General features: G+C 39.2%; 1 protein-coding gene across 1 annotated transcript in view; it reads right to left on the bottom strand.

The window, feature by feature from the left end:
* The window catches only part of LOC118846144 (cytochrome P450 2J2-like), a 42,248-nt gene extending 17,683 nt beyond the window's left edge, over positions 1–24,565 (bottom strand). The window contains exons 1-5 of the mRNA XM_036754384.1: positions 24,237–24,565; positions 21,174–21,336; positions 17,364–17,513; positions 15,245–15,405; positions 4,957–5,133 (exon numbers count right to left, since the gene is read on the bottom strand). Coding sequence (XP_036610279.1) covers positions 4,957–5,133; positions 15,245–15,405; positions 17,364–17,513; positions 21,174–21,336; positions 24,237–24,446 — 861 coding nt within the window. The 5' untranslated portion in view covers positions 24,447–24,565. The remainder of the gene's footprint in view (positions 1–4,956; positions 5,134–15,244; positions 15,406–17,363; positions 17,514–21,173; positions 21,337–24,236) is intronic.
* Positions 24,566–24,811: the final 246 nt, after the last annotated feature.

The raw sequence follows: 24,811 nt of genomic DNA, 5'->3' as shown, positions 1-24,811 counted from the left end.
TGTGCAAACCCTTTTTAATTTACTAGAATCAAAATCATCCATTTTACTTATGCAATGCTCTCTATTTCTTGGTTCATCATAAATTCTTCCCTTCTCCATAGATCTGGCAGGTAAATTATTCCTTGCTCTTCTAATTTGCTTGTGTCATCACCCTTTAAATCTAAAGTACTCATTTTGGCTGTTTCTTGGTATATGGTGTAAGCTTCTGGTGTTTACCTAACTTCCATTTTCCAGTTTTCCCAACAGTCTTTGTCAAATAGTGAGTTTTTATTCCAGAAACTGTTGTCTTTGGGTTTATCAAACACTAGGCTACTGTGGCCATTTGCTACTGGGTCTTCTGTACCTAACCAACTCCACTGATTCAAGGCTTTGTCTTTCAGGTGGTATCAGACAGTTTTCATAATTGATGCTTTATAATATATCTTGAGATCTAGTACAACCAGGCCACCTTCCTTTGAATTTTTCTTTTCATTAATCCCCTTGATATAACTGACATTTTTCATATGAATTTAGTTGTTACTTTTTCTTGCTCTATAAAATGATTTGTTAAGTAGTTTGATTGTTATGGCACTGAATAAGTAAATTAATTCAGGAAAAACTGTCATTTTTATTATATTGATTTGGCTTACACACGAGCAATTAATATTTTTTCCAAATGATTAGATCTGATTTTATTTGTGTAAAAAGTATTTTGTAATATTTGTTCATTGATTTCCAGTGTTTGTTTTTGTAAGTAGACTTTCAAGTAATTTTCATTGTCTACAGTTTTTTTAAATGAGATTTTTCTTTCTATATTTCACTGTTGCTCTTTGTAGGTTATATACGTATATATGTATGTGTATATATATATATTAATATGCACACGCATATATGTATAATATTGATGATCTATGTGGGTTTAATATGTATCCTTAACTTTGCTAAAGTTGCTAATTATTTCAATTAGGGTTTTTTTTAGTTTATTCTCTAGAATTCTTTACGTATATGATTATATCATCTGTAGTGTGAAAGTTTTGTTTCCCCCTTGCCTATTTTAATTACTTCAAATTCTTTTTCTTCCTTTATTGCTAAAGCTAACATTTCTGGTACAACACTGAATTAAGAATGGTGACAATGGGCATCCTTGTTTCACCCATGATCATGTTCCCGAGGCGTTTAGCTTATCCCCATTATAGATAAGGCTTGTTGATGTTTTTGGATAAAAATAATATTTTTCATTTTAAAGAAAGTTCCATTTATTCCTATGTATTTTATTTTTTGGAACAGGAATGGGTGTCGGATTTTGTCAAAAGTTTTTTCTGCATCTACTGAGGTAATCATATTATTTCTGTTTTTTTTTTTAATTTTATTGTTATGGTCAATTACGCTGACAGTTTCCCTAGCATTGAGCCAGTCATACCTTCCTGGTATAGATCCCACCTGGTCCTAGTGTATGAACTTCATGATATATTGCTGTAATGTCCTTCCTAGTATTTTATCTAAAGTTTTTGCATCAATATTCATTAGAGAAATCGGCTTATAGTTTTCTTTCATTTTTGTCTCTCTTTTTCGATCTCTTCCTGGTTTAAGTACCAGCATCACTTTTGTGTCACAGAAAGAATTTGGTGGGAGTCCTTCTTTGCCTGTTCCCCCAAATAGTTTGTACTGTATTGGAATTAATTATTCTTTAATTTTTCTTTAGCAGAATTTACTCATGAATTCATCTGGACCTGGGGATTTTTTCTTAGGGAGTTCATTGATTTTTCTATTGCTTTTTCTAAAATGGGGTTATTTCAGAACTTTATTTCATCTTCCTTTGATCTAGGCATTTTATATTTCTGTAAACATTTATCCATTTCAGTGAGATTGTCAGATTTATTGCCATACAATTGGTTAAAATGGCTCATAATTATTGCTTTAATTTCCTTATATTTGGTGGTAAATTCACCCTTTATTTTTTGATTCTTTTAATTTGTTTTCTTCATCAAATCAACCAATGTTTTGTCTATTTCTTTTTTTGTTTTTCATAAAACCAGATTAGTTTTACTGTTACTTTCAATTTTATTAATTTCTCCTTTGACTTTCACTGTGATGTCATTTGGGGATTTTGAATTTATTCTTTGATCTCTTTTGGTTTCAGTTTCTTCATTTTTGAAATGGAGATGATACCTGTGCTGGCTATCTTCTGGCATTGCTTCGAGGGGAAAAACATTTTGCTAGCCTTGAAGCATCAAATACATTTAGGCAGTAGTTTTATTGTCATTTCTTAGCATTATTATATTTCTAGGTAGGAATAGCTATTTTGCCCCATTGATTCATTCTTTTTTCCAGAAGGATGAATGCTTTATTTGCATGCTACATCTTCATATAGGGTTCACAGGAGATAAGGAATTAGTGCTGTGAAAGCTTCTTGTACTTGTCATTAAAGGTCAAGGGTCACTTTTTCTTCTTGGATGCTGGGGTCCAGGCCACAGTTATGTTGGAAGGAGCAGAAGAGGAGAGAGACTCTGGAAACCACTTCCGAGGTAGCTTACATTAAAGGCCCAGTGAATAAAGAGACCCAGGTTGCAGCTGTGTATGGAGAGGTATCGGGGAGCCTTGCATCTCACCTCTGGGCCAGTTCCATCATCTTTGGACCTAATGATCCCTTCTCTTTGTTCTTTTAAGAAGAGTCAAAATTTCTCAGGTCAGGGCCATCCATTCTGACCAGGCATGTACAATGCCAGATGGGACCTGGGGGAGAACATACATAAGAGCAAACAGGACACAACACGAAGCAGGCATCAAATGCAAGGCAGGGATATAGAGCGAGGGCTGCCAAGGGATTGCCCAAGTTCTCTTCTCTGGGCTATCTTCATGAAGGGGAGAGATCCAGAAGGTCGATGTCTTTCCAACATTTTCTGCTTCGAGAATGGCACAAATCTGACAGGGGCAAGCAAGGCTGCAGGTGAGTCCAAGTCTCTGCTCTCACTTTTTTTGGTCATTGCCTCATATAGATCATGGTGTAGCATCCAAGATGATGAACTGTGTCTGTTCTCACTTGCAAGTGGGGATAGAGGTGTTCTGGGCTTTGGATCAGGCATCCAGAAAGGGGTAATCAGGGAAGAAGGCCCTGGTCAAAGTCTCTAGTATCAGGATTCCTTCGAGGTCAGCCAAAGAGGTCGCGCTAGGCTGGTTTCAGTGCAGATGCTTCCAGTTACTTCCATTTCCCTAGTAAAACTGGAGGGTGAGGCACAGTCCAGCATTATTTACTTATTATTACATCATGGGGACATCAGGGGACAGTTCAAGCTAGTCAGCAGCCCTTATCCTATAGGAACCCATACCAATGCCATGCTTATTATCAGCCATCCTGGTAACAGCAGGCATCTGGAAAGGGTTAGAGGGAAGAGGGAAGAAGGCCATGGTAGAAGTCTCTAGTCTCAAGGTTCTGCTGAGCAGCAGCCATTGTCTTGTAGGATCCAGTGCCAATACCAACAATTCTGAGCTCCAAGTTGAGAAAGTGATAGAACCTGCCTCTGGCCCAGGGTTTGGGGCCTTCTCCACTGGCCCTCTTCTAGACAGATACTAGATGCATTTCCAGAAATGAGATATTCCAGGTGGTGGGGCTGCTATGGCTGCTGCAAGGCCTAAGCCTCAGTCTATCACCATACAGGGATCCTTCTAGGGTATTCTCTGCTGAGATTCTGGTGGAAAGGGGCAGGAAGGAGCAGTGGCTGTTGACTGCTGAGTGGGGTTGGGGGGTTCTATCAGAGGCCTCTGGGCATGTGCCACACCCTGGCACCTTGTCTTCCTCCCCACCCCGTTCCCCGTGCTGCTTCTGCAGCCTTGGCTGCCCAACTCTTCTTCCTGGCCCCTTAGAGAATAAACAGGAGAACGAGACCTAGGCTGAGGATGCCTTGCCCCTAAAGGAAAGTCCCACCCATCTATTCATTCTTTTAATAAAAAGAAAACCAATAGTATTGAAATGCTTCACAAGTTGTCAACTACTTTTCCCACAAACCTGTGTGGTAGATAGTGCCAATAATATTGTAAACATTTTTCAAATGAAGATATTGAGAGTTAGAGAGATCATTTGTTCTGAGGTAAACTTGACTAATGAATTCAGGATGAGGAATCCAAACAGAGATCCAGCACTTTTAAACTATCCAGGACATAATCGCGCAAAATCTTGAAATTGGAAAGGAACTCCAGTTGTGTCAAACTAAAAATGAAATGGAGCCACTAACCCTTATGTAAGGACTCCTGGGGGCTACATATTGACTTGCGTTATCTATGTTCTAATGTATATTTATTTATTTTGTTAAACGTGGCTGATTTACTTGTTAATCTGATACTGCAGCACCCAGGAGTGACAGGCAATTCAATGCTGTCCACATGTTTGATTATTGCACATATTCACAAAGGTGGTTGTATTTTGATTGTATATATAAAATTGATAATTTAATTTATAGTTATAGTCTTGTAAATATACACATGATAATTCTGGACATGACCAGGGTATGATAGAATATCTTAATGTTATAGCTGAAAAAAGTGAGGTGCGGAAAGATGAATTCATAGCAATGAAATACCAAGGCCAAAACTTAATCTCAGTCAGAGTAGGTTCTAACGAAAAGGATATTGGACTTGGAGACAGAAAGAACAGGGTTCAAATCCAGCCTCATGTTCCTAATAGCTGTGTAATTGGAACAAATCGATTCACCTTTCTATGCCTCAATTTCCACCATGTGTAATCAGAGGGTTGATCTTCATGAATCTTGTACTTCCAGTTCTAAATAAAAATAGTGAGCTTTCCATTAGCAAGCTCCATTACTTTTACTCTTTAACTCCCAGGGTGGTCATTGAGTGAAGATATTTATATTACAAGGGAAATGTAAAGTTTGGAACATTTTAACACACTTATACCCCCAACTCTGCACTTTTTTTGGCAGGAGGAATAAACACAATGCCTACTTTCTGTGTTATCTGCATTACCTTGGACATCTCCTTCAGGTAAGCATCAATGAAGTCCCGGGTCTCGTCTGGGTTTAGATCTTCCTTATGTTGTTTGATTACATGTTTTACAAAAGACTCTAGCTTCTTCCATTCTCTAAAGGATCTTTGATGAGGTCCTGGCAGGAATTTCATTATCCCAGGAACAATATTGAAGAGCTAAATGATGTAAAAGGGACGGGGGAGGAAGGATGAGTGTTAGTTCCTCTTAAGTTGCCCTATCTCTTCGTCTTCCTCACCCTAAGTCAGGCCCTACCGAGTCCCTCCAAAAACGTATAAAAAATGGCTCTGAACCAATTCTAGAATGGCAGAACCCACAGAACAGCAGAGGGAAGCAGGGCTCCAGCCCAGGACAGCCTGGATGGTCTCTGGGTGAGGTCTATTCCACACGGAGTTGGGAGCTGGGAGCTGGGAGCTGGGAACGGAATGGAGCAAAGCCCAGCCTGGGCAGCATGGAACAACCAAACTTGGAGTCGAGTGGACGGGGTCCCTAGCACCTTGAATATGTGAGCTGCGGCAGTTACCAGACCCCCTCAACACACAAACAGCAAAGACTGTGGAGAAGGTTAGTGGGAAAAGCTGCGGGAGTGGAAGGAGTTCGCGGTTCGGCTTCTAGCCCGGGGACAGCGGAGGTGGGGCAGCTACAGTTGCTGCTGCTTCTGGCTCCAGGCCCACCTGGTGAGAGGAATTAAGTGGGGGATCAGAGCAGGAGTGCACAGCCTGTTGAAGAACTAAGCCCAGACCGGGCTGGGGGTTCTTGGGGAAGGAGTACTGCTGGTGTGACAGAGCTGGCACCTCCACCCCAAACGTGGAACATAGAACTCGTTAGTCTACAATCAGTCATACCCCACTGAAAAACTCAAGGGTCAAGTTAGGTGATTGGGAATATGGCCAGGCAGTGAAAGCACACCCAGATTCAGTCTCAGACTTTGGATTCTTTCTTTGGTGACAAAGAAGACCAAAATATACAGCCTAAAGAAGACAACAAAGTCATAGAGCCTACAACAAAAGCCTCCAAGAAAAACATGAACTGGTCCCAGGCCATGGAAGAGCTCAAAAAGGATTTGGAAAAGCAAGTTAGAGAAGTAGAGGAAAAATTGGGAAGAGAAATGAGAAGGATGCGAGAAAACCATGAAAAACAAGTCAATGACTTGCTAAAGGAGACCCAAAAATACTGAAAAATATACTGAAGAAAACAACACCTTAAAAAATATATTAACTCAAATGGCAAAAGAGCTCCAAAAAGTCAATGAGGAGAAGAATGCCTTGAAAGGCAGAATTAGCCAAATGGGAAAGGAGATCCAAAAGACCACTGAAGAAAATACTACTTTAAAAATTAGATTGGAGCAAGTGGAAGCTAGTGATTTTATGAGAAATCAGGATCTTATAAAACAGAACCAAAGGAATGAAAAAATGGAAGACAATGTGAAATATCTCATTGGAAAAACCACTGACCTGGAAAATAGATCCAGGAGAGAGAATTTAAAAATTATTGGACTACCTGAAAGCCATGATCCAAAAAAGAGTCTAGATACCATCTTTCAAGAAATTATCAAGGAGAACTGCCCTGATATTCTAGAGCCACAGGGCAAAATAGAAATTGAAAGTATCCATCGATCGCCTCCTCAAATAGATTCCAAAAAGAAATATCCCAGGAATATTGTCGCCAAATTCCAGAGCTCCCAGATCAAGGAGAAAATACTGCAAGCAGCCAGAAAGAAACATTTTGAGTATTGTGGAAACCCAATCAGAATAACCGAAGATCTGGCAGCTTCTACATTAAGAGATCAAAGGACTTGGAATGCGATATTCCGGAGGTCAATGGAGCTAGGATTAAATCCTAGAATCACCTACCCAGCAAAACTGAGTATCATGTTCCAAGGCAAAATATGGACTTTCAATAAAATAGAGCATTTTCAAGCTTTCTCAGTGAAAAGACCAGAACTGAATAGAAAATTTGACTTTCAACACAAGAATCAAAAGAAGCATGAAAAGGTAATCAAGAAACAGAAATTGCAAGGGACTTACTAAAGTTGAACTGTTTTGTTTACATTCCTACATGGAAAGATGATGTGTATGATTCATGGGACCTCAGTATTAGGGTAGCTGAAGGGAATATGCATATATATATATATATATATATATATATATATGTTTATGTATATATATAAGTGAATGTGTATGTATATATCTATGTGTATACGTATGTGTGTATATATATATATATATGTGTGTGTGTGTGTGTGTGTCTGTGTGTGTGTATACATATATGTAAAAGAGAGTGAACAGATACAGGGTGAGTTGAATATGAAGGGAAGATATCTAAAAGAAATAAAATGAAATTAAAGGATGAGAGAGCAACATACTGAGAGAGGGAGATAGGGAGAGATAGAATGGGGGGGGATTATGTCACATAAAGGTGGCAAGAGGAAGCAGTTCTGTGGGAGGAGGGGAGAGGGCAGGTGAGGGTGGAATGACTGAACCCTGCTCTCATCAGATTTGGCCTGAGGAGGGAATACCATACATACTCAGTTGGGTATCTTACCCCACAGGAAAGAAGAGGGAGGAAGATAAAAAAAAAATAAAAGGGGGGGCGATGATGTAGGGGAGGACAGATGGGGGTGGAGGTAATCAAAACAAACACTTTGGAAAGGGGACAGGGTCAAGGGAGAAAATTCAATAAAGCAGCATGGGTTGGGAAGGAGTAAAATGTAGTTATTCTTTCACAAAATGAGTATTGTGGAAGGGTTATACATAATGATACATGTGTGGCCTAGGTTGAATTGCTTGACTTCTTAGAGAGGGTGGGTGGGAAGGGAGGAGGGAAGAGAATTTGGAACTCAAAGTTTTAAAAACAGATGTTCAAAAACAACAACAAAAACAATTTTTGCATGCAACTAAAAAATAAGATACACAGGCAATGTGGTGTAGAAATTCATCTTGCCCTACAAGAAAGGAAGCGAAAAGGGGATTAGAGAGGAGGGGGGTGATAGAGGGGAGGGCTGACTGGGGAACAGGGCAACCAGAATATATGCCATCTTGGAGTGGGGGGAAGGGTAGAAATGGGGAGAAAATTTGTAATTCAAAATCTTGTGAAAATCAATGCTGACAACCAAATATGTTAAATAAATAAATTTAAATTAAAAAAAAATTGTTGGTCATTTTTACGTTTTAAGGTAAAAAGAAAGCCGCTGGGAAAAAGGAAAGCTGGGTGAGTATGTAATTTATTTATTTGAAATGTTTGAGGTAATTTGGGTCAAGATTAGGTAAAGAAATATTTAAATTGGAAATATGGAGAGTGAAGTTTCAGTAAAGATTGGGAAAGAAAGGGAGATAGAAAAGGAATTTAGGTGGGCGGTTGTAGAATGGCAGCTTGAGACCACCTGGAATTCATTCCATGTGCTGCTCTTAGCTGCCATGTGCTCTTGGCAACCCCCTCCCCCCACCCCACTCCATCTTAGAAGACTGGGTGTGTCAATTAGGATTAGTTAGTGCTTAGAAAGGTAGGCTCCTTTGCTCTCAAGGGGCTGCCAGGCCCCACTTAGGGAGGAGCCCTTAGAAAACTGAAAGGGATTTTTCCCTTTATCAGAGGCAGCAGGCTGAAGAGGAAACTGAGAAATATTTTAGCTTGGTATAAAGAATGAGTGGGGGAGTTGCAAGCCCACGCTCCCTCTTATCTTTCTTAAGAATCCAAAAGGTTTTTTTATTTTTTTTAAGAGAAGTGCCTGCACCCCTTGCCCCTCACAAATCCTTAGACTCCTTAGGCATTTTGTTAATTGCCAGTATGCATAAGATGAAGCTTGGAGAAAGCGGGGTGCCAAATTCAAAACTGAATGGTTCTTAAAGCAAATAATGAAATGAAATAAAGTTTTCTTTTTTTAATAAGTTTGGCCAGGCAAATTCCTAATACCTAGGCAGAATTAATGTCCATACTCAACCTCCTGTTTATGGGAGAAGAAAAGGGCATGATTAGAAAGGCAGCCCTGGAGGGATGGAAAAGGAGATCCCCTCCAGGACAAGGACTGGTAGCTGCAGATAGAAAATTCCCAAATGAAGATCCAAGCTGGGATAACAATATTAAAGAACATCATAGGAATATGCAGGATCTTAGACAATTGGTAATAGAAGGGAAGAGGGAAGCTGTGCCAAAATCACAGAATATAAGGCTTTTGAAATCAGAAAAAAAATTAATCTCCTTCTCAGTTCCTATAAAGAATTAGGAGATATTCAGGATCCTGTTGAAGAGGTTAAATCAAAATGAAGGTTGTTAGTGAACCATTGATTTCTGGGGGTGCTCAAGACCACAAGGTGCTCACACTCTGGGTCCTGCTGAAGGAATTCGGCTTGGGCCTTCTCGGCCAATGGAGGGGAGCAGGTTTGTTGCAGGTTCACCATGATGGGTTGCCTTGGAAGGTCCTACCCTTTGTGACGCCTGTTAGGCAGGCCAGATTTAGTCTGGGCTGAGCTAGATTGAATCTGAGCACCTTCATGGAGGCAAGATGGAGATTATATACACAAAGATTGTGGGAGGCATTGAGGGGTGGTCTGGGGTGACTAGTAGAGGAAGGCTTTAGGAAGGGTCTTGAGGAGGAGTCTAAGGAGGACGAGATGAGGTTGGACTCCAGCAAGCAAGAGAATCGAATTGGGGGTGGGAAGTATCTGAAGGCATAGATATCAATAGTATCAAGGGTGGAAGTAGCTGGACAATAAAGAGCAAGGCTAGGTAGAGATTTGGGCCTAATGATAATGTAAGGCTTGTGGCCTTAGGGGAAGGCCAGATCTAGTTGGAAGATTCAAGGACAGTTCAAGGGGGCTCCCAGAGACTGTATTCCAGATTGAAGGGGATTGCCAGAGACTGTGCCTTCAATCACTGTGGCCCAAGGGATGCTAAAAGTAAAACTTTGTTACTAGGGCATGGCCAGATATAAATAAGAAATTGCAAAAATTAGAGAGACGAAGTGAGAGACCAATAGGCGAATTATTGAGAGAGGCTCAGAAAGTGTATGTGAGGCGGGAGGATTGAAGACAGAAACAGAAAGCTCGGGTCATGGCCAATACTCTGAGGGAAGTTATGAGGAAGCAAGAAGGAAGAGGAGATCATAAACAATCCTTAAGGGAGAATCTCAAAGGACACAAGGCTTCAGGCCATAAGAGAGATGTGGGTAAATGGACAAGTAGGACAGTCTGTTACTATTGTAATAAAGGACATTTTAAGAGATAGTGTCCTGAGTTAAGAAAGGAAGAACAGGTAGCTCCCCTCCTCACTTTGGAGGAAGAAGACTATTGGGGTCCAGACCCAGCTGAGAACCCCTAGTAAACCTAAAGTTTGGGGTAAAAATTGGGAGAAAAATCCTAAAGGTTATGGGAGTTAAGGGTAAGGATGGACCCCTATCTATTGGAAGGGTCAACAGATTTTCACTCAATTTTTTATATATACCAGAAGTAATAGGATCAACAATTCCTATATGTGGTAATCTGGAAGTGCAATTGATGTCATCTGAAATTTATTGTTTCTGTATTTCTAGAATTCTCTTAGATTGTGAAGTTTGAGAAGACCATTGCGATTTTAAGCTGAATTTGATATATGTGAATTGGGTGCTTTTAAAGGATGTGATGAAAATTTGATAATTCTAAACTGTCATATTTGGTTTAGAAATGTATTTACCTAGACTGAAATGGGTAGTTCAAATTTTACATACATAATAATGTTTAGGGTATTATTACATTTTGTTCGAGTTGCACTGGGTTAAGAAGTTGGACAATTGCTGTAACCTAAGAAATTATAACTTCCAAGTTTTGTCTGGAAGTTCAGTCGAAATTGTTTTTGCTATAAATCAAGTATTTATATAAACAGTAATGTTTTCTTTTACAATGGTAAGAGTATTGGGCCTTAGAAATTAAAATGTTACCACTAGTGATTACTAAAGAATTTTGTGATATCTGGAAATTCTGTAATAACAAAGAATTGAGTTGTTATAATACTTTGAAAGATACAGGGGTGTGATTTTCAAGCCTGTATCATCTGAAGATATATTTATGTATGTTAATCTGGAGGTTTGTGGATTAATTGGTGATGGCACTTTGGGAATTTGAATTAATCCGAACGTTTAAAGGTTATTTTGCTTTAAGAAGGAGACACATCTCATTTTAGAGCTGTCCAAATAATTGTTCTCCATAAAAGTTTAGTGACAATCCCTGTTTATATCAGGATCAATTTTAAACTGTTTTAAAGAAGGGAAAATACTTTTGAAAAATGTTCTGTAAAATCTTTTTGTATAATTTTTAGAAGGCCTTCTGAATTTCCACCTGTAAGCTAATTGGTTGCAGTTCAAACCTATTGTGAGTTTTCGGAGTTTCTTGGTGAGAACCTTATTAAAATTATTAGAATTAATGCTTATCTATAGAAGCCCTGGGAGGGAGGTTGAAGGCCCATTCAATGTCTCATTCAAGGTTTTTGAGTAAGGAGGTTCCAAATGGCAGTCTGAATTCCTTACTCCTCCCTGCCCTTAGTTTAGATAAGAGGAAAGAGTTTTACCTATGCTCACCTGGCAGAAGGGAAGGAAGGGGGAGGAGAAGCAGTTACTGGGATTTGAGTTTTTATTGAAAGAGAGAACAGTAGGGGTCAGAATTTCCAAACCTGGCTTCTAAAAGTCAGCAGAACTTATAAGGTTAGATTTGAGATGGGGTGTGGTTTGGTAGTTTTCATTAGTGAAACTTGCCATCTGATGTAAAAGAACCCACTCTTGGGGTGAGATGATATGATGTTTTTTTTTTATGGCAGATCTCTGTAATCAGAAATAAGCTGGTAGTGACAAAAGGGAAGGTATCTGCCAGAATCTGTTACCATTGTGAAAGAAGTTGGTTTTATGGGGAAAAAAATGGAAAATTGGATGAATGCAAATATGTGAAATCCTGTTTTTAATCAAATTACTGGTTACATTGGTACTCTTGTATAGGCAAATGAAGGATATTATGGCTTCTAAAGTATTAATGGGAATAATTTGGGAAAGAGGGAAAAGAAGTTATATGAGATAATATTGCTTACAAATGTAAGGTTGAATCATTATCCCATGGACTAAAACTGGGATTTAAAGTTATATTGTATCTATGTGGGAGAGGGTCCTTAGATGCTTTAAAGTGATATAAGACAAATAGTATAATCACTGGAACTAAATCAGAGATATCTTCAGTTTAGGGAAAGGAATTTCAATGTAAGTCTCTTTAGGAGAGATAAAGTGTAGAATATTTTTGTATTGATGGAAAAAGTTAAATGTGGATTGGAATTCATTCCATCATCTAAAACATAAAGATAAAGTTATATGGTTGAATTCTCTCAGATCAGGCATAATTAGAGAACAATAGAAAAATAGAGGAGAAACTGATGCAAATGTTTTAGAGCAGTAACTTATGATCTTAATGGGAATATTTTATGAACAAGGGAGGAAATGCATGCAAGCTATTTAGAGCTAGCTTTAAGGATGTTCCTTAGGCAATAGTCACTGATAATTGGAACTTGCCGTTCAAAGACTTAATGGGACTGTTAACTGACTGTTTCTCTGAGTCTAACTCCAGGTGTGAGTATGAAGGAAGGCTGACCCAAGATGCCAGCAGCCCTGTGGGAGGGCAGGCATGAGCCGCAGGTATGATTTCTTGGCAAAGTTGAGGGGGCAACTGTTCAGCATGTGCTGAGGTGGGACTGTCTTGACCTGATGCCTCAATTGAACCCTGATGGACTAAGCCTGGCTAAATGCAGCTTGCAGTTTGACACAGCCTCTGCCTGGAGTTGACAGGAAGCTGGGGAAAATATGGTCCCCTTACTCTAAGTCCCTACTCTCTTGGTGGCAAATTTCTATACTCAGAAGGTTTTGTAAATCTATTAAAATAATTGATTATGGAACATCTTAGATTACTCTAGGACTGGGACTAGTGTTAAATTAGGTGTTTTCTTGGAAATGGTATGGAGACAATTAGTTCAAGGGCTTGTGAGAATATTTTGTTATTTAGTTAATATCATGCTTGTCTAAAGCTTTGTTACAGTTAATAATGTTAAAAGAAGAATGGCTTGTGGTTTATTTTGTAAATGCCATCAAAGAAACATGGCATGACTAAAACTTTATGATGTTATATGTACTGTGTTAAGAACTGGTTATCTAATGTATGTGCTGGAGTCTGCTGTTAATTCCTTAGTGAAACATCATCCTCCTGGTGAGGAAATGTTAATGTAAACTATGTTAAGTAAAGTATGTAAAGAGTTAATGTAAAGTATGAGGAACTGGGTTCTGACGTATAATTTCTTAAACATGGCAATTGGCCAAAGTTCCAATTTTGAATTTGTAAAAATGATCAGGGTATAAGGATTAGAAAATTGTGCCAAGGTAACTTTTGTAGGAGAATGGAAAGAAAGCTGGTTCCTACAAGAAGGCAAGAAGAAGATGCTGGAGATGGCTGGAACAAATACCAAGGACCAGAAGTCTTCACTAATGTTCCCTGCCAGACAGCTTACGGGAAGAGACTTTTGAATCTTGAAGGGACAGTTGCATTATTGTTTTCCTTTGGGTCTCTGTATCTGTATTTACAAAGGGGACTTCCCCCTTTGGTTTGTCAATGCGTCGATCAATCCTTCCCATATTTAAGGGGGTGATGATTAAGCAGAAAAATTCAGATGAGAAAGAGAGTAAGGGAATATTAAAAATGTGGAAACAAAAATTTGAATAAAAGAAGAAGGGGAAATTGTAAGATATGGGGGGAGGATTTTTGTTTCCACAGAACCAAAGGTGTGCTTCCCTGCCCTTCCCCACCCCAGCTTTAGCAGAGAGGAGGCCTCAAGGTCAGTCAGGTGAGAGGTCAGAGGTTGTACGCATGTGCATACTTTTTGAGAAGGCAGTCTAGGGAATTAGAGAGGCCAAACCCACTTGAACCAGTTCAAGCTTATCTAGGGTCTGGTCTTGGTCAAGAATCCAGGCCTACTGATTTGCATAATTTGCATATGTTAAAGAGGGAAAGTAGGGGAAGTAAAAGAACATAGTTTAATCCTAAACTAGGACAAGGAAAATCTAATTAACTTCGCTTTTGCTTCTGTATCCTTATTATCCTATGTATATAAACTGTATAACCTAGGAAAACTATGTAAAAAACAAAGATTGTAAACTAACCATGACTCTAGCAGGAGTAGAGGGAATGGTTACCCCTGCTCCTGCAGCTGTATCACTATGAGTGTTCTCATGAGCACTGCACCCACTCTCCCAGGAAGCGTAATAAAATGCCTTCCTCTCAAAAAAAAAAAAGTATTTTCTGTGTGCCATGGACTGTGATAAGTGCTAGCTATACAAAGAAAGGAGGAAAAAATGCCAGTCCCTGTCCTTAAGTATCTCACGTTGTAATGGGAGAGATGCTAGTACATGCAAGATATAAGCACAGTGTCTGAAAGGTACTCTCAGAGGGGAAGGTGCTAGCAGCTGGAGGGACTGAGAAAGATCCTTCAATAGAAGGTGAAATGTGAGCTGCTTTTCAAAAGTCAGGTGAGGAGGGAGAGCGTTCCTGGCTTAAGGGACAGGCAGCTCAAAGGCACTGAGGTGGGAGCTAATAAATGTAAAGCTATTTACAAACCTTAAATGTAAACACTTGAATCCAGGTCTCTCTCATTGTGTCCCTTCTCATTCTGTTTTTCTAGCTGTCTGTCTGTAGTATAAAATTCCTTCTTTCCCTCAAACTCTATTCATGAGACAGCTTCTCCATGAAGGCTTTCTGGTCCTTCTGGCTTCTAATGCAGCCAATATCAAAAGTTTTCTCAATGTATTTACCTATTTGCATATACACTTACTTGAGGGCATGTTTTCTCCTCCCATAAAACATAAACCCCTTGAGGTCAGGGACTGTCATTTTTGTCATTGTATCCTTATCTCCTAGCAGAGTACTTGGCACACAGTAGGTGCTTATTAAATGTTTGTAAATTGATAATTTTCATAATGATCGTAGAAAAAACTTTCAAACTGTATAGAAATTTGTTTCCTATTATTTGGAGATTACAGCATTCTGGAAATGTATTGGGGCCCCCAAGCATGTTCTTCCATGTCATTTTTTATAAAAATCTTGTGTTTTTCTTCTCCCCATTTGAGTCCCTTTCACTGCTGAGAGGAACTCACTCACAAGCTGACTCAGCTCCTGCCAATCTCTCACAATCATGCTTCTTTTCATGTTTCTTTTCCCATGGAGGAAGTACAGAGTCAAATAGAGGCTGAGCCTACCCTGCCAGGAAGAGATGGTCTGTTACCTGACACTCCCATCTGGCTTGAAGCAGCATGATATCATCCAAAGTCTTCAGCATCTCCCGAAACTGAGAATCATGATAGTCAAAGCGATGTCCAAAAGTAATGGAGCAGATGATGTTAGAAACAGCATTGTTGATCTGAAAGTGGGGGTCAAAGGGCTGTCCTGTTGACAGGAAGAGAAAAGTAATAGGCTCCTCTTCATTTCACTCATGTTCTTTAAAGGAACCCAGCAGGGTTTTCAATCATTTTCTCCTAAACAATTTCTTTCCTCATCTTCTCTTCACCATATACCTGCCAGCACACATCTGCTTTCTTATTATTTTCCACGACCAGCTTAGATAGATGTGAGAAAAAGAAAAGAACACATTTACTTTTTAATGTTTAGTCAAGACTTGGAATTTAATGGAAATATTTGGCTCCAACACAGGTTACTAGTGACTTTGGGCAATTTTTTATCTGGTTTTGCCTCCATGTATTCATAAATAAAATGAATAGGCTGGACTAGTGACCTCTGAGGGCCCTTCCATCTCTGTCTATCATTTTACATGTGATATATCATGTGGATAGATTCACAGAGATGTACTCATCTATGTAATGGGCCTGGGAACACACATGCATAAAGATGTATGTATGCATATACCAATACCCATGACTACATACAGCTATGGGCTACTTGCATACATGTCAGCATTAGAGCTGAAATAATGACTGGAGATATTTGGATGAAAAATAAAGTTATGAGAAGGTGAATAAGGAAAGGAGGAAGTATAAGGTAAGTATGTAAAGTATTGAACCTGGAGGCAGGAAGAACCAGACCACCTCAGACATTTACTAGCTAGGTAACCATAGTTCTAGTGCCTTCCCACTATCGATTATTTCCAGTTTCTCCTGTTTAGATTGTGTTTGTATATAGATGTTTGTGTGTTGTCTCCCCTGCCTAGACTAGAATCTTCAATATATATATATATATATATATATATATATATATATATATATATATATATATATATATATATGCTGACTGACTTAGTAATCTTAGCCAAGTCATTTACCTGCTCCACTACTAAATTTTCTCACATGCAGAATGGGAGGGAAGGTTGGATTGATGGGCTCCAAGTTCATTCTCACCCTAAATCTATGATATTAAGACAAAGCAACAGAAGAGGCAAAAGGGAAATGGTGGAGGATGGGAAAAGAAAGAGAAGGAAAAAGTAGAAGCATACCAAGTGGAGTAAGAGTAGAAGAATGATTGTCTCTAATAACAGAATTGTGGAAACAAAGACAACTTGGAAAGTCTTAAGATCTTTGGATCAATGAAATACTAACCAAAATTCTTGAGGATCAACGATGACACCTCATACCTACCTCCTGACAGACAGGGAATGGACTTAGGTTACACAATGAGATATACGTTTCTTGGCATGGTCAATGTAAGAATTAATTTGGCTTGACTATGTATATTTGTTACTGGGGTTTTAGTTTTTCCAGTGAGAGGAGGAAAAAGAAGGAATGAAAATAAATGATTAATTGAAAAAAATAATAAAATTTTATAAAATGAAGATAGCAATATGTATACATGTGAGTGTGAGTGTGTGTGCTAAGGAGTATAAAGTGGAGAACAATTCAAAAGAGAGAAGAAGAAAGAGAAGAATGAGAGGGAAGACACAGGGAAAAGGAACTAGGTGATTCAGGAACTAGAAAGGCAGGAAGATGATTAGGAAGGAGAAAGAGTTAGTGAAGGGCAGCAGGAGAGAAAAGAGGCAGGGGTATGTATACATGTATGTGTGTGGGAGTTCCTGGAGTGACCAGCCAAGGCATTTGAAGAACTGACATATGTAGGGTGTGTGTGTTGATGGCAGAAAATAATGATAATGGCATTCAAGAGAATGAACCAGCAAGGGTTCCCTTCTTGGTTTATTGACTCATTTATAAGTAGAGGATGATATTGTGTCTTTAACTGCTTCCCACAGATTGGAGGGGGGCGGTATTTTGCCTGTCTCTGGGCCAGGGATGACATCCCTTTCCCTGCTCCTCTCACCCACACTTATAGATTCTTAAGATCATTTGAACGAAAGGACAATCACAAGCAATTGAAAATATCCCTGCCTGACCAGTGCTCACCTTTTTCTTCCTCAATAGCCTCAGTGAGATACCTGGTCTCCTCCCGGATCCGGTCTTCCAGGGTCTTCTTTCCCAAACCGAAGTTCCTTAGTGTCATTAGGGCAAATCTTCTTTGCTGTTTCCAATCTTGGCCATTAGACATTACTAAACCTAAATAATAATGATAATAATTTATATCACTATTTCAGAAGACCTGTAATTTTACTGTTGTGTTTACTCTTCTACCAGCCGAGGAATTCAATTGACCAAGAACTTGAAAAACAGTTACTATGTGCCAAACACTGTACTGGGTATATATATAGTAAGGGCTAGACAGTTTCTGCTTCCAAGGAACTCACACACAAATTGGGGAAATAAGACTTAAAGTTTGACAGTAGGGCATGTGGAAGTACCTGGAAGTCCTAAGGACAAAGAGAGATGTCAAGGCTCAGAGGTCTGCAGGGTCTATAAGTAGTGTCTAAGTCTATAAGGCTATAAGTAGGCCATGCACCTTAGGGTACATGAGCTTCTGCTTTCCTCAGTCAGTGATGACTGGCTGCTGGATGGGTTTCTGCTTTAGAGAAGACAGCAATGGATGGGGAGGAGCCCAAGTCCTGATCTGGATGGTCAGATCGACTTTGAGTGCCCTAATTCATCTCATGTGGCCCTTGTTGACTTCATCAGTGTCATGGTCCAGGCAGGGCCGTGATGCCCTCAGACCATGGGTGCTGGATATGCCACAAGAAGGCTCGTATCCTCCCTTTGCTCTTTGTCATCGGGAACTAGTAAGGCTTCTCCACCTTGCTGACAATGCACTTTTTAACATTCAACCTCATTTCTCTCTACCCAAGAATGGGGAGGGGGAAGAGAAGAAGGACCTTCAGCTTTGGTAACCTCATGTGTAAAATAAGGGTGGGGGTTATATTGGGTGGCCTCTAAGTTTCCCTGAGTTCTCAATTTCTCATTCTATGACTGGGCTGGGGGTGTGGCATTTAGGAAACAGTGCTTAAGCTAGTTTGGCTAAAATGTTGGGGAAATGGCCATAATATGACATAGATAAAGACGGAAAAATTGGCTGGAGGGCCATCAATGATGTAGTAAAGAATCACAGACCCTCAGAATGTCCAAACTGGAAGGATCTAGTCTGATATAATCTAAGTCCAATTGGCCCCTTACTATGCTTGGCCAATCCTTCTACTGTGGCCTTAATGAATGCCTATCAATATCTTCGCAGTAACTTTTCCAAGCCTTTGTCTTCTCTCCTCCACTACCAAGCCAAACTTAGGGCAGATGTCTAAGCCTCCTTCTTCTAGAAGAAGATGTTCTCCTATGGGTTTCAGTTCCATGCCTTCATTCCTTAAGTCATAGCAGCATCAATTCTCCTCCTCTCCTCTCCATAATAGAAAATGTATCTCTAATCTATGCTAACTTCTTCATCTTTGTAAATTATTTGGAATGATAGATAAAGAAGGGATTCTACCAAACTCCTTTTATGAAACAAATATGATATTGATGTATAAACCAGTAAGAGTAAAAGCAGAAAAAGGAAATTGTAGAGCAATTTCATTAATGAATATTGTTGCAAAATTCCTCAATAGAATTCTAGAGATTCAATCAGTATATAACAAAGAGTACATACTATGATGAAGTGGGATTTATAACAAGAATGCAGAGATGAGATAGTTTAATTTAAGGAAAACTATTTACATAATTGATTATTTCAATAATAAAACAAAAAAATCACATAATTTTATCAATACATGAAGACAATGTTCTTGATAAAATACAATAGTCATTTTTATTAAAAATAATTGAATGTATAGGTAGAAATGCACCTTTTCTGAGGTTGATTCAAAGCATTTATCTAAAACCATCGGCAAGCATTGTTTGTAATGGGGATAAACTAGAAGACTTCCCAATAAGATCAGGTGTGAAAGGACACTCACTGTCAACAATATTATTCAGTATTCTATTGGAAATCCTAGCAATAGCAGTAAGAGTAGAAAAACAAATCGAAGGAATCAGAATAGGGAATGAGGTAATAAAAGTATCTCTTTTTGCAGATGATATGATGATATATATGGAAAATCTCAGCATCAACTCAAAAATTAGCTGAAACAATAATTTTAGTGAAGTAGTATGATTTAAAGTAAATTCTCATTAATTTTCAGCCCTCCTATATGTCACAAAATTCTTCAAAAAGAGATAGTAAAAACTACCCTATTTAAAATAACTCTAGCCCAGGCCAGGTTCCACTTGGTCATTGTTTGGGCCCTGATTGGCTCAGAGTGAATATAAATAGAAATAGTTTCTGTTTTGGCTAGAAACTCTGAGGTTCTTCCCTCCCAGACTGATTTTTTTCTATTTATTTGACTAGGTAAAGATGTCATTCCTGCCTCATTTCTTACCTAGCTTTAATTACTGAATGGGATTGCCTCGGTCAAAGTGAGACCATTAAAATCTTAGCATAAAAAGGCCAGTGTCTCCTACTGCATCCATGGACATCGTCAGTCATACCGAGGTATATCTAGCCACTGGACCCAGATGGCTCTGGAGCAGAAAGTTGACTTTGCACTGCACTGTCTCACTTAAATTCAATTCACTTGTATGTCATAGCATCAACTCCCTGATGTCAATATTGTTTTAAGAATGACTTTGAGTGAATAAGTTATTTTGTATATTATAAATATCTAAATTAACTATAAAGGCCATAAGAAGAAGGACACTATCCGCATCCAGAGAAAGAAATGATAAATAGAAATATGTATAGCCTAATTTTATATCTATATATACCTGTAGGGGGGGTTAAGGAGGGTAGAAAAAGGAAGAACATGGAAGATATTATTTATCAGACTTACAGATAGGTGAACAATTCATGAATATAAAAGACATAAAGAGGAAATTAGATAAAAGGAATAATTTTGATTATACTAAATTAAAAATAAAGTTTAATAGAAGGAAATGCAACATAGCCAGGACCAAAAGGAAAGCATAATAATGGGGAACAAAATATGGACATTTTTTCAGGTAAAGGTCTCATATCTAAAATATAGAAAGATCTTTGTAAAACCTAAGAGAATGAGTTATTCCCCAATTGACAAATGGGTCAAAGCATGTGAACAGGCAATTTTCCAGTGAAAAAATCAAAACAAGTTATACACATTGGAAAAAATGCTCTCAATCATTGATTGAGAAATTAAGATTAAAACAACCTTGAGATATCATTTTACACCTACTAGATTGGCTAAAATGATTTAAACAGATTCCAACCAGTTTTGGGGGGCATGTGCAAAAATTGGGACACTAATCATTAGTGAAATCATGAACTGATCCAACAATTTAGGGGAGCAATCTGGAATTATACTCAAAGAGTTGCTAAACTACCCATGCACTTTGATCCAGCAATACCACTACTAGGTCTGTTTCCAAAGATGATTAGGGAAAAAAGAAAAGAACCTATATGTTCTAAAATGTTTATAGAAACTCTTATTGTGGTGGCAAAGAACTGGAAATTACAGTGAATTGAGTTAATTGGCTGAAAAAGTTGTGGTATATGGTTGTGATGGAATACTACTGCGCTGTAAGAAATGATGAGCTCAATGATATTAGAAAAACATGGAAAGATATCCATGAAATAATGAAGAAAGAAATGAGCAGAACCAAGAGAAGGTTGTATACAGGAAGAGCAATATTTTTCTATCATAATTCTTAGAGTCACAAGACCTCTATAATGGGTTGAAATTCTTCAGGAGTGATGAAATACAGGAGTCCGAGATATCTTTCAAATAATCCTGGAGATGAAAAATATTTATCATAATTTAAAGAACTCACCAAATGTTTTAAAGACATGGGAGATGATGGGAAGTTCTGGACGATCAATAAACACCTGGTCTTGGTTGACCAGGACCTCCTTGATCAGTGGCAACCCGGATACCATCACAAACGTGCGATTGCCAGCATATGTGCAGAAAATATTTCCATATTCCCTGAAAAACTGAAAAAGAATTAGTTTGAGTTGCAAATTCCCATTGGCTCTGAAGCTATTTTTTTTGTCTCTACTGTCATCAGATGATATTCTAGGAATGTGAAACATCAACTCTAATGGAGTTCACTCAATTTAGTCTGATCCAATTCTACCAAATTCAGTTCAGCTCACCCCCAACAAACACTGAATCACTCAACTATATCCCAATCCCTGTTGTAGGAGATGAGCAGACAATCACAAACTCCAAACAGTTCCTTCTCTTGAGGAATTGACATTGGAAGGAAATGATCTGTGCTAATATAAGTAAATACAGAATACAAGCAAAGGAAATTCTAAATGATTCGAGGGGTCACCAGCACCTGGGAGGGATATGGAAGGCTTCTTAAAAGAGATGGCTCCCTGAAGCTAAGCTTTGATAGAAACTGGGAATTCCAAAGCTTCAAGGGAAGAGGTACTATATTCCAGGCCCTGAAGTGGCTGCTACATTCAAGGCAGCTTGTTAGGCTAGGAATATATGACAAAGAAGAACTCAAAAGTTAATAAGGGGGAAAGACTTAGAGCTCAACACTTGAACCTCTAGCAAGTTCATTGGAGTGGACAGAATGTAAACTCCCAGGGGGCAGGGCCAGTTTAAATTTTGTTTTCTTAATCTCCAGCACCTGGCATAGTACTGGGCACATAGCAGGTACTTATGAAATGCTTATTAATTGACTGATTGGGTCTTTCCCCCATGATACCCATCAAAGCCCTTTCAAAACTTAGAAGATGGTCTTTGAGAGGGATTAGAGGAGAAATCAATCAGTGCTGCTGCCAACATGGCCATGAGCTTCTCTGAACTTAGCAAGACTTGTCCTCAGGTCACAGACACACTCACAATCTGTCACCACAGTCTTGTCTGAAGCCATGTCCGCTTGGTAGGGACCGAGAATGCTGGCCTGTTTCAAGGACCTCAGAAAGGGAAGGACCTCAAGTTAATAATTTATGATGACTAGTTTTAGGAGCCAAGAATATTTAGACTTCAAAAGGAAAAAAAAGTGAGGTGAGAGGTGGCATGTGATAAGGGCTTATGATTTGAAATCTAGTAAGGTCTAGTTTCAGATCTTGCCTTTGACCCTTACGTGGAACCAGTCACTGAACTTTTTCCAAGATTTATTTTCTGTATATGTAGTAGCTATCTCAAAGGGATATGTTGAAATTCAAATGGAATAATGCATTCCAAGTTCTCTTCAAACTTACAAGGGCTATTTCAATCTCACCTGCAAGGCAGCATGGGATAGTGCATAGAGACCCAGCATCACCATCATAAATACCTGGGTTCAAGTCCCACCCCTAACCCAGCTGTATGAATATTGGTAAGGCACTTAAACTTTTTATGTCCCAGGTAAGCAGTCTCCAGTGGGTTGCTTCTGGATCTGTGCTTGGCTCTGGGCTAGCATTTTATCAATGCCTCAAAGAAAGACACAGATAGGATGCTTATCTGATTTGTAGTCAACACTAAGTTGGGAGGGGTAGCTGGGTGATGGAGTCAACCAAAAAACTTTTAATTGGTGGTGGTTGGACTGAATGTAATAAGGTGAAATTGAAAAAGTTTAAATGTAAAGTCTCACACTAAGACAAAACAAACAATTTCACAGATACTTGCTCTGAAAAAGATCTGGGTCTTGACAATTCATTTTGCTTTTCTTTAAATTTTGATAACTGAATTTCATTATAATTATTGTCCGTCATAATCAATTTTAAGCATTTAAGATCATGATTCTGTGGATATTTCCATTGGTTTCAGCAGAATGACTGTCAGAGGGGTCTAGGACGCAAAAACAAACAACCAAAAAAACCCCAAATGGTGAAACAGTCCTCATATAGGGATTGATTAAATAGTCCCTAATTTGAGCCAGCAGTGTAACATGTCAAGCAAAAAAAAATAATCATTGTCAGTGATGTTAGTGTTTTGTGCCCTTAATTTGAAGGAACACTACTGGGATGTTGGCAGGATAATAGTAACAGCCAGAAGTGACTGATAAGGCCAGTGAATATCAGAGACCTGACATGGCTTGTCTAAAGTCTAAAGATCAGAGTGAGGGGCCATAGGTTAATCTTAGGGGCATCTAAGTGTGTGTGTGTGTTCTCACTCTTCTTGTTGTCTTCATAGTCCCTTTATTGCTCTGGTGAATCCTATGGGTTACTTTCAGAAGAAAGCTTTTAAATGCATAAAATACAATGCATAGGATTATAAAGGAAACCAAGTATATTAAATGCAGTGATCAAAAGATGTTTTTAACTAAAATTCAGTGGCCCCAGTTAAATACCTCTGACTCTAGAGTTTGAGGGGCCTCAGAGGCTGCCTGCACCATTTTTGCCAGTCATTATATTAATGAACATTTGTTAAGTGCTTTTTATGTGTGAGGTACTGTGCTATGCACTGGGGATTCAAAAAAGCCAAAGACAGTCTCTCAAGGTGCTCACCTATCAATTTCCAGATATAATAATAATCATAATGATAATGAGAATAGTAACAAATAGCTCACATTTATATAATGCTTAATGTCTTCCAATCACTGCATGAAGCACTTTACCATCATTATCTCAATACATCAGAATCACAGAAGTTGAGTCAGAAGGGCCCTCAGCACCCATCCAATCCTGACCACATTCAATGTTAACAATGACACACTCCACGATTGATGAGCATATTATTTTCTCCAAGTCTTACAGGTCAGAAGCAAGATGTGAACTCAGGCACTCTAAGGCCCAAACTGGACGTTCTTTCCATTGCCAGAAGCTGCTTCCCAGGTAGGGCCAGTGACAGACACCCAGGCTTATGGCTGCCCAATGTAGCATATTCCCCAGAGCCCCAATTCTCATTCCCCCTCTCAGCTAGTAGATTCTTGACCTCCCATCTCACTCCTTACCTTTTGTAATACAGTGTGGTTGTTTTTAAAGTCCATCTTAAAGTAGCCCACTCTAGACAGCCCAGAAGGGCCAGGGGGGTAGTTGAGATGCTGCCTCCTCCTCTGTAGATACTGTGCCAGGATCAGGAGGAAGACAGAGAGGAGAAGGAGGGTCTGCAGTGGGGCTTTTTCCCAAAGAAAAAGGAGCATGGTTCTCAGAGTGAGTTGCATGGTTCTCCAGCTCCGGCACCAAGGCCAGACAAGCCAAGCTCCTCTACCCTCTTCTTCTTCCTCTTCCTGCAGTGACAGCAGCAGCTATATGGGGCCACCAGGAGCAGTGTTCACATGAAAGACAGAACTCAAGCTGCGTCTGTCCCCTTGAAGCTGCTGCCTGGGGTGGCTTTATAGGCCAGAGAGCTCCAGGGAGTGCCAGCTCCCCTTTGTGTCCCAGACCTCTGCCCTCTGCCTTCTGCCAGGGCCTGTGTCCTGGAAGTAACACACCCCACCCTTACAATCTTCCTTCCTGAAAAGAAGACTGGGCTTATGTGCTGGAAATCGGAGAGACACTTAGGCAGAGCAGACTAGGAAGGCTCCAC

The sequence above is a fragment of the Trichosurus vulpecula genome, chromosome 4, assembly GCF_011100635.1.
Source record: "Trichosurus vulpecula isolate mTriVul1 chromosome 4, mTriVul1.pri, whole genome shotgun sequence".
Taxonomy (NCBI): domain Eukaryota; kingdom Metazoa; phylum Chordata; class Mammalia; order Diprotodontia; family Phalangeridae; genus Trichosurus; species Trichosurus vulpecula.
The sequence above is the reverse complement of the archived record's forward strand: the minus strand, read 5'-3'. Positions and strand labels throughout refer to the sequence as shown.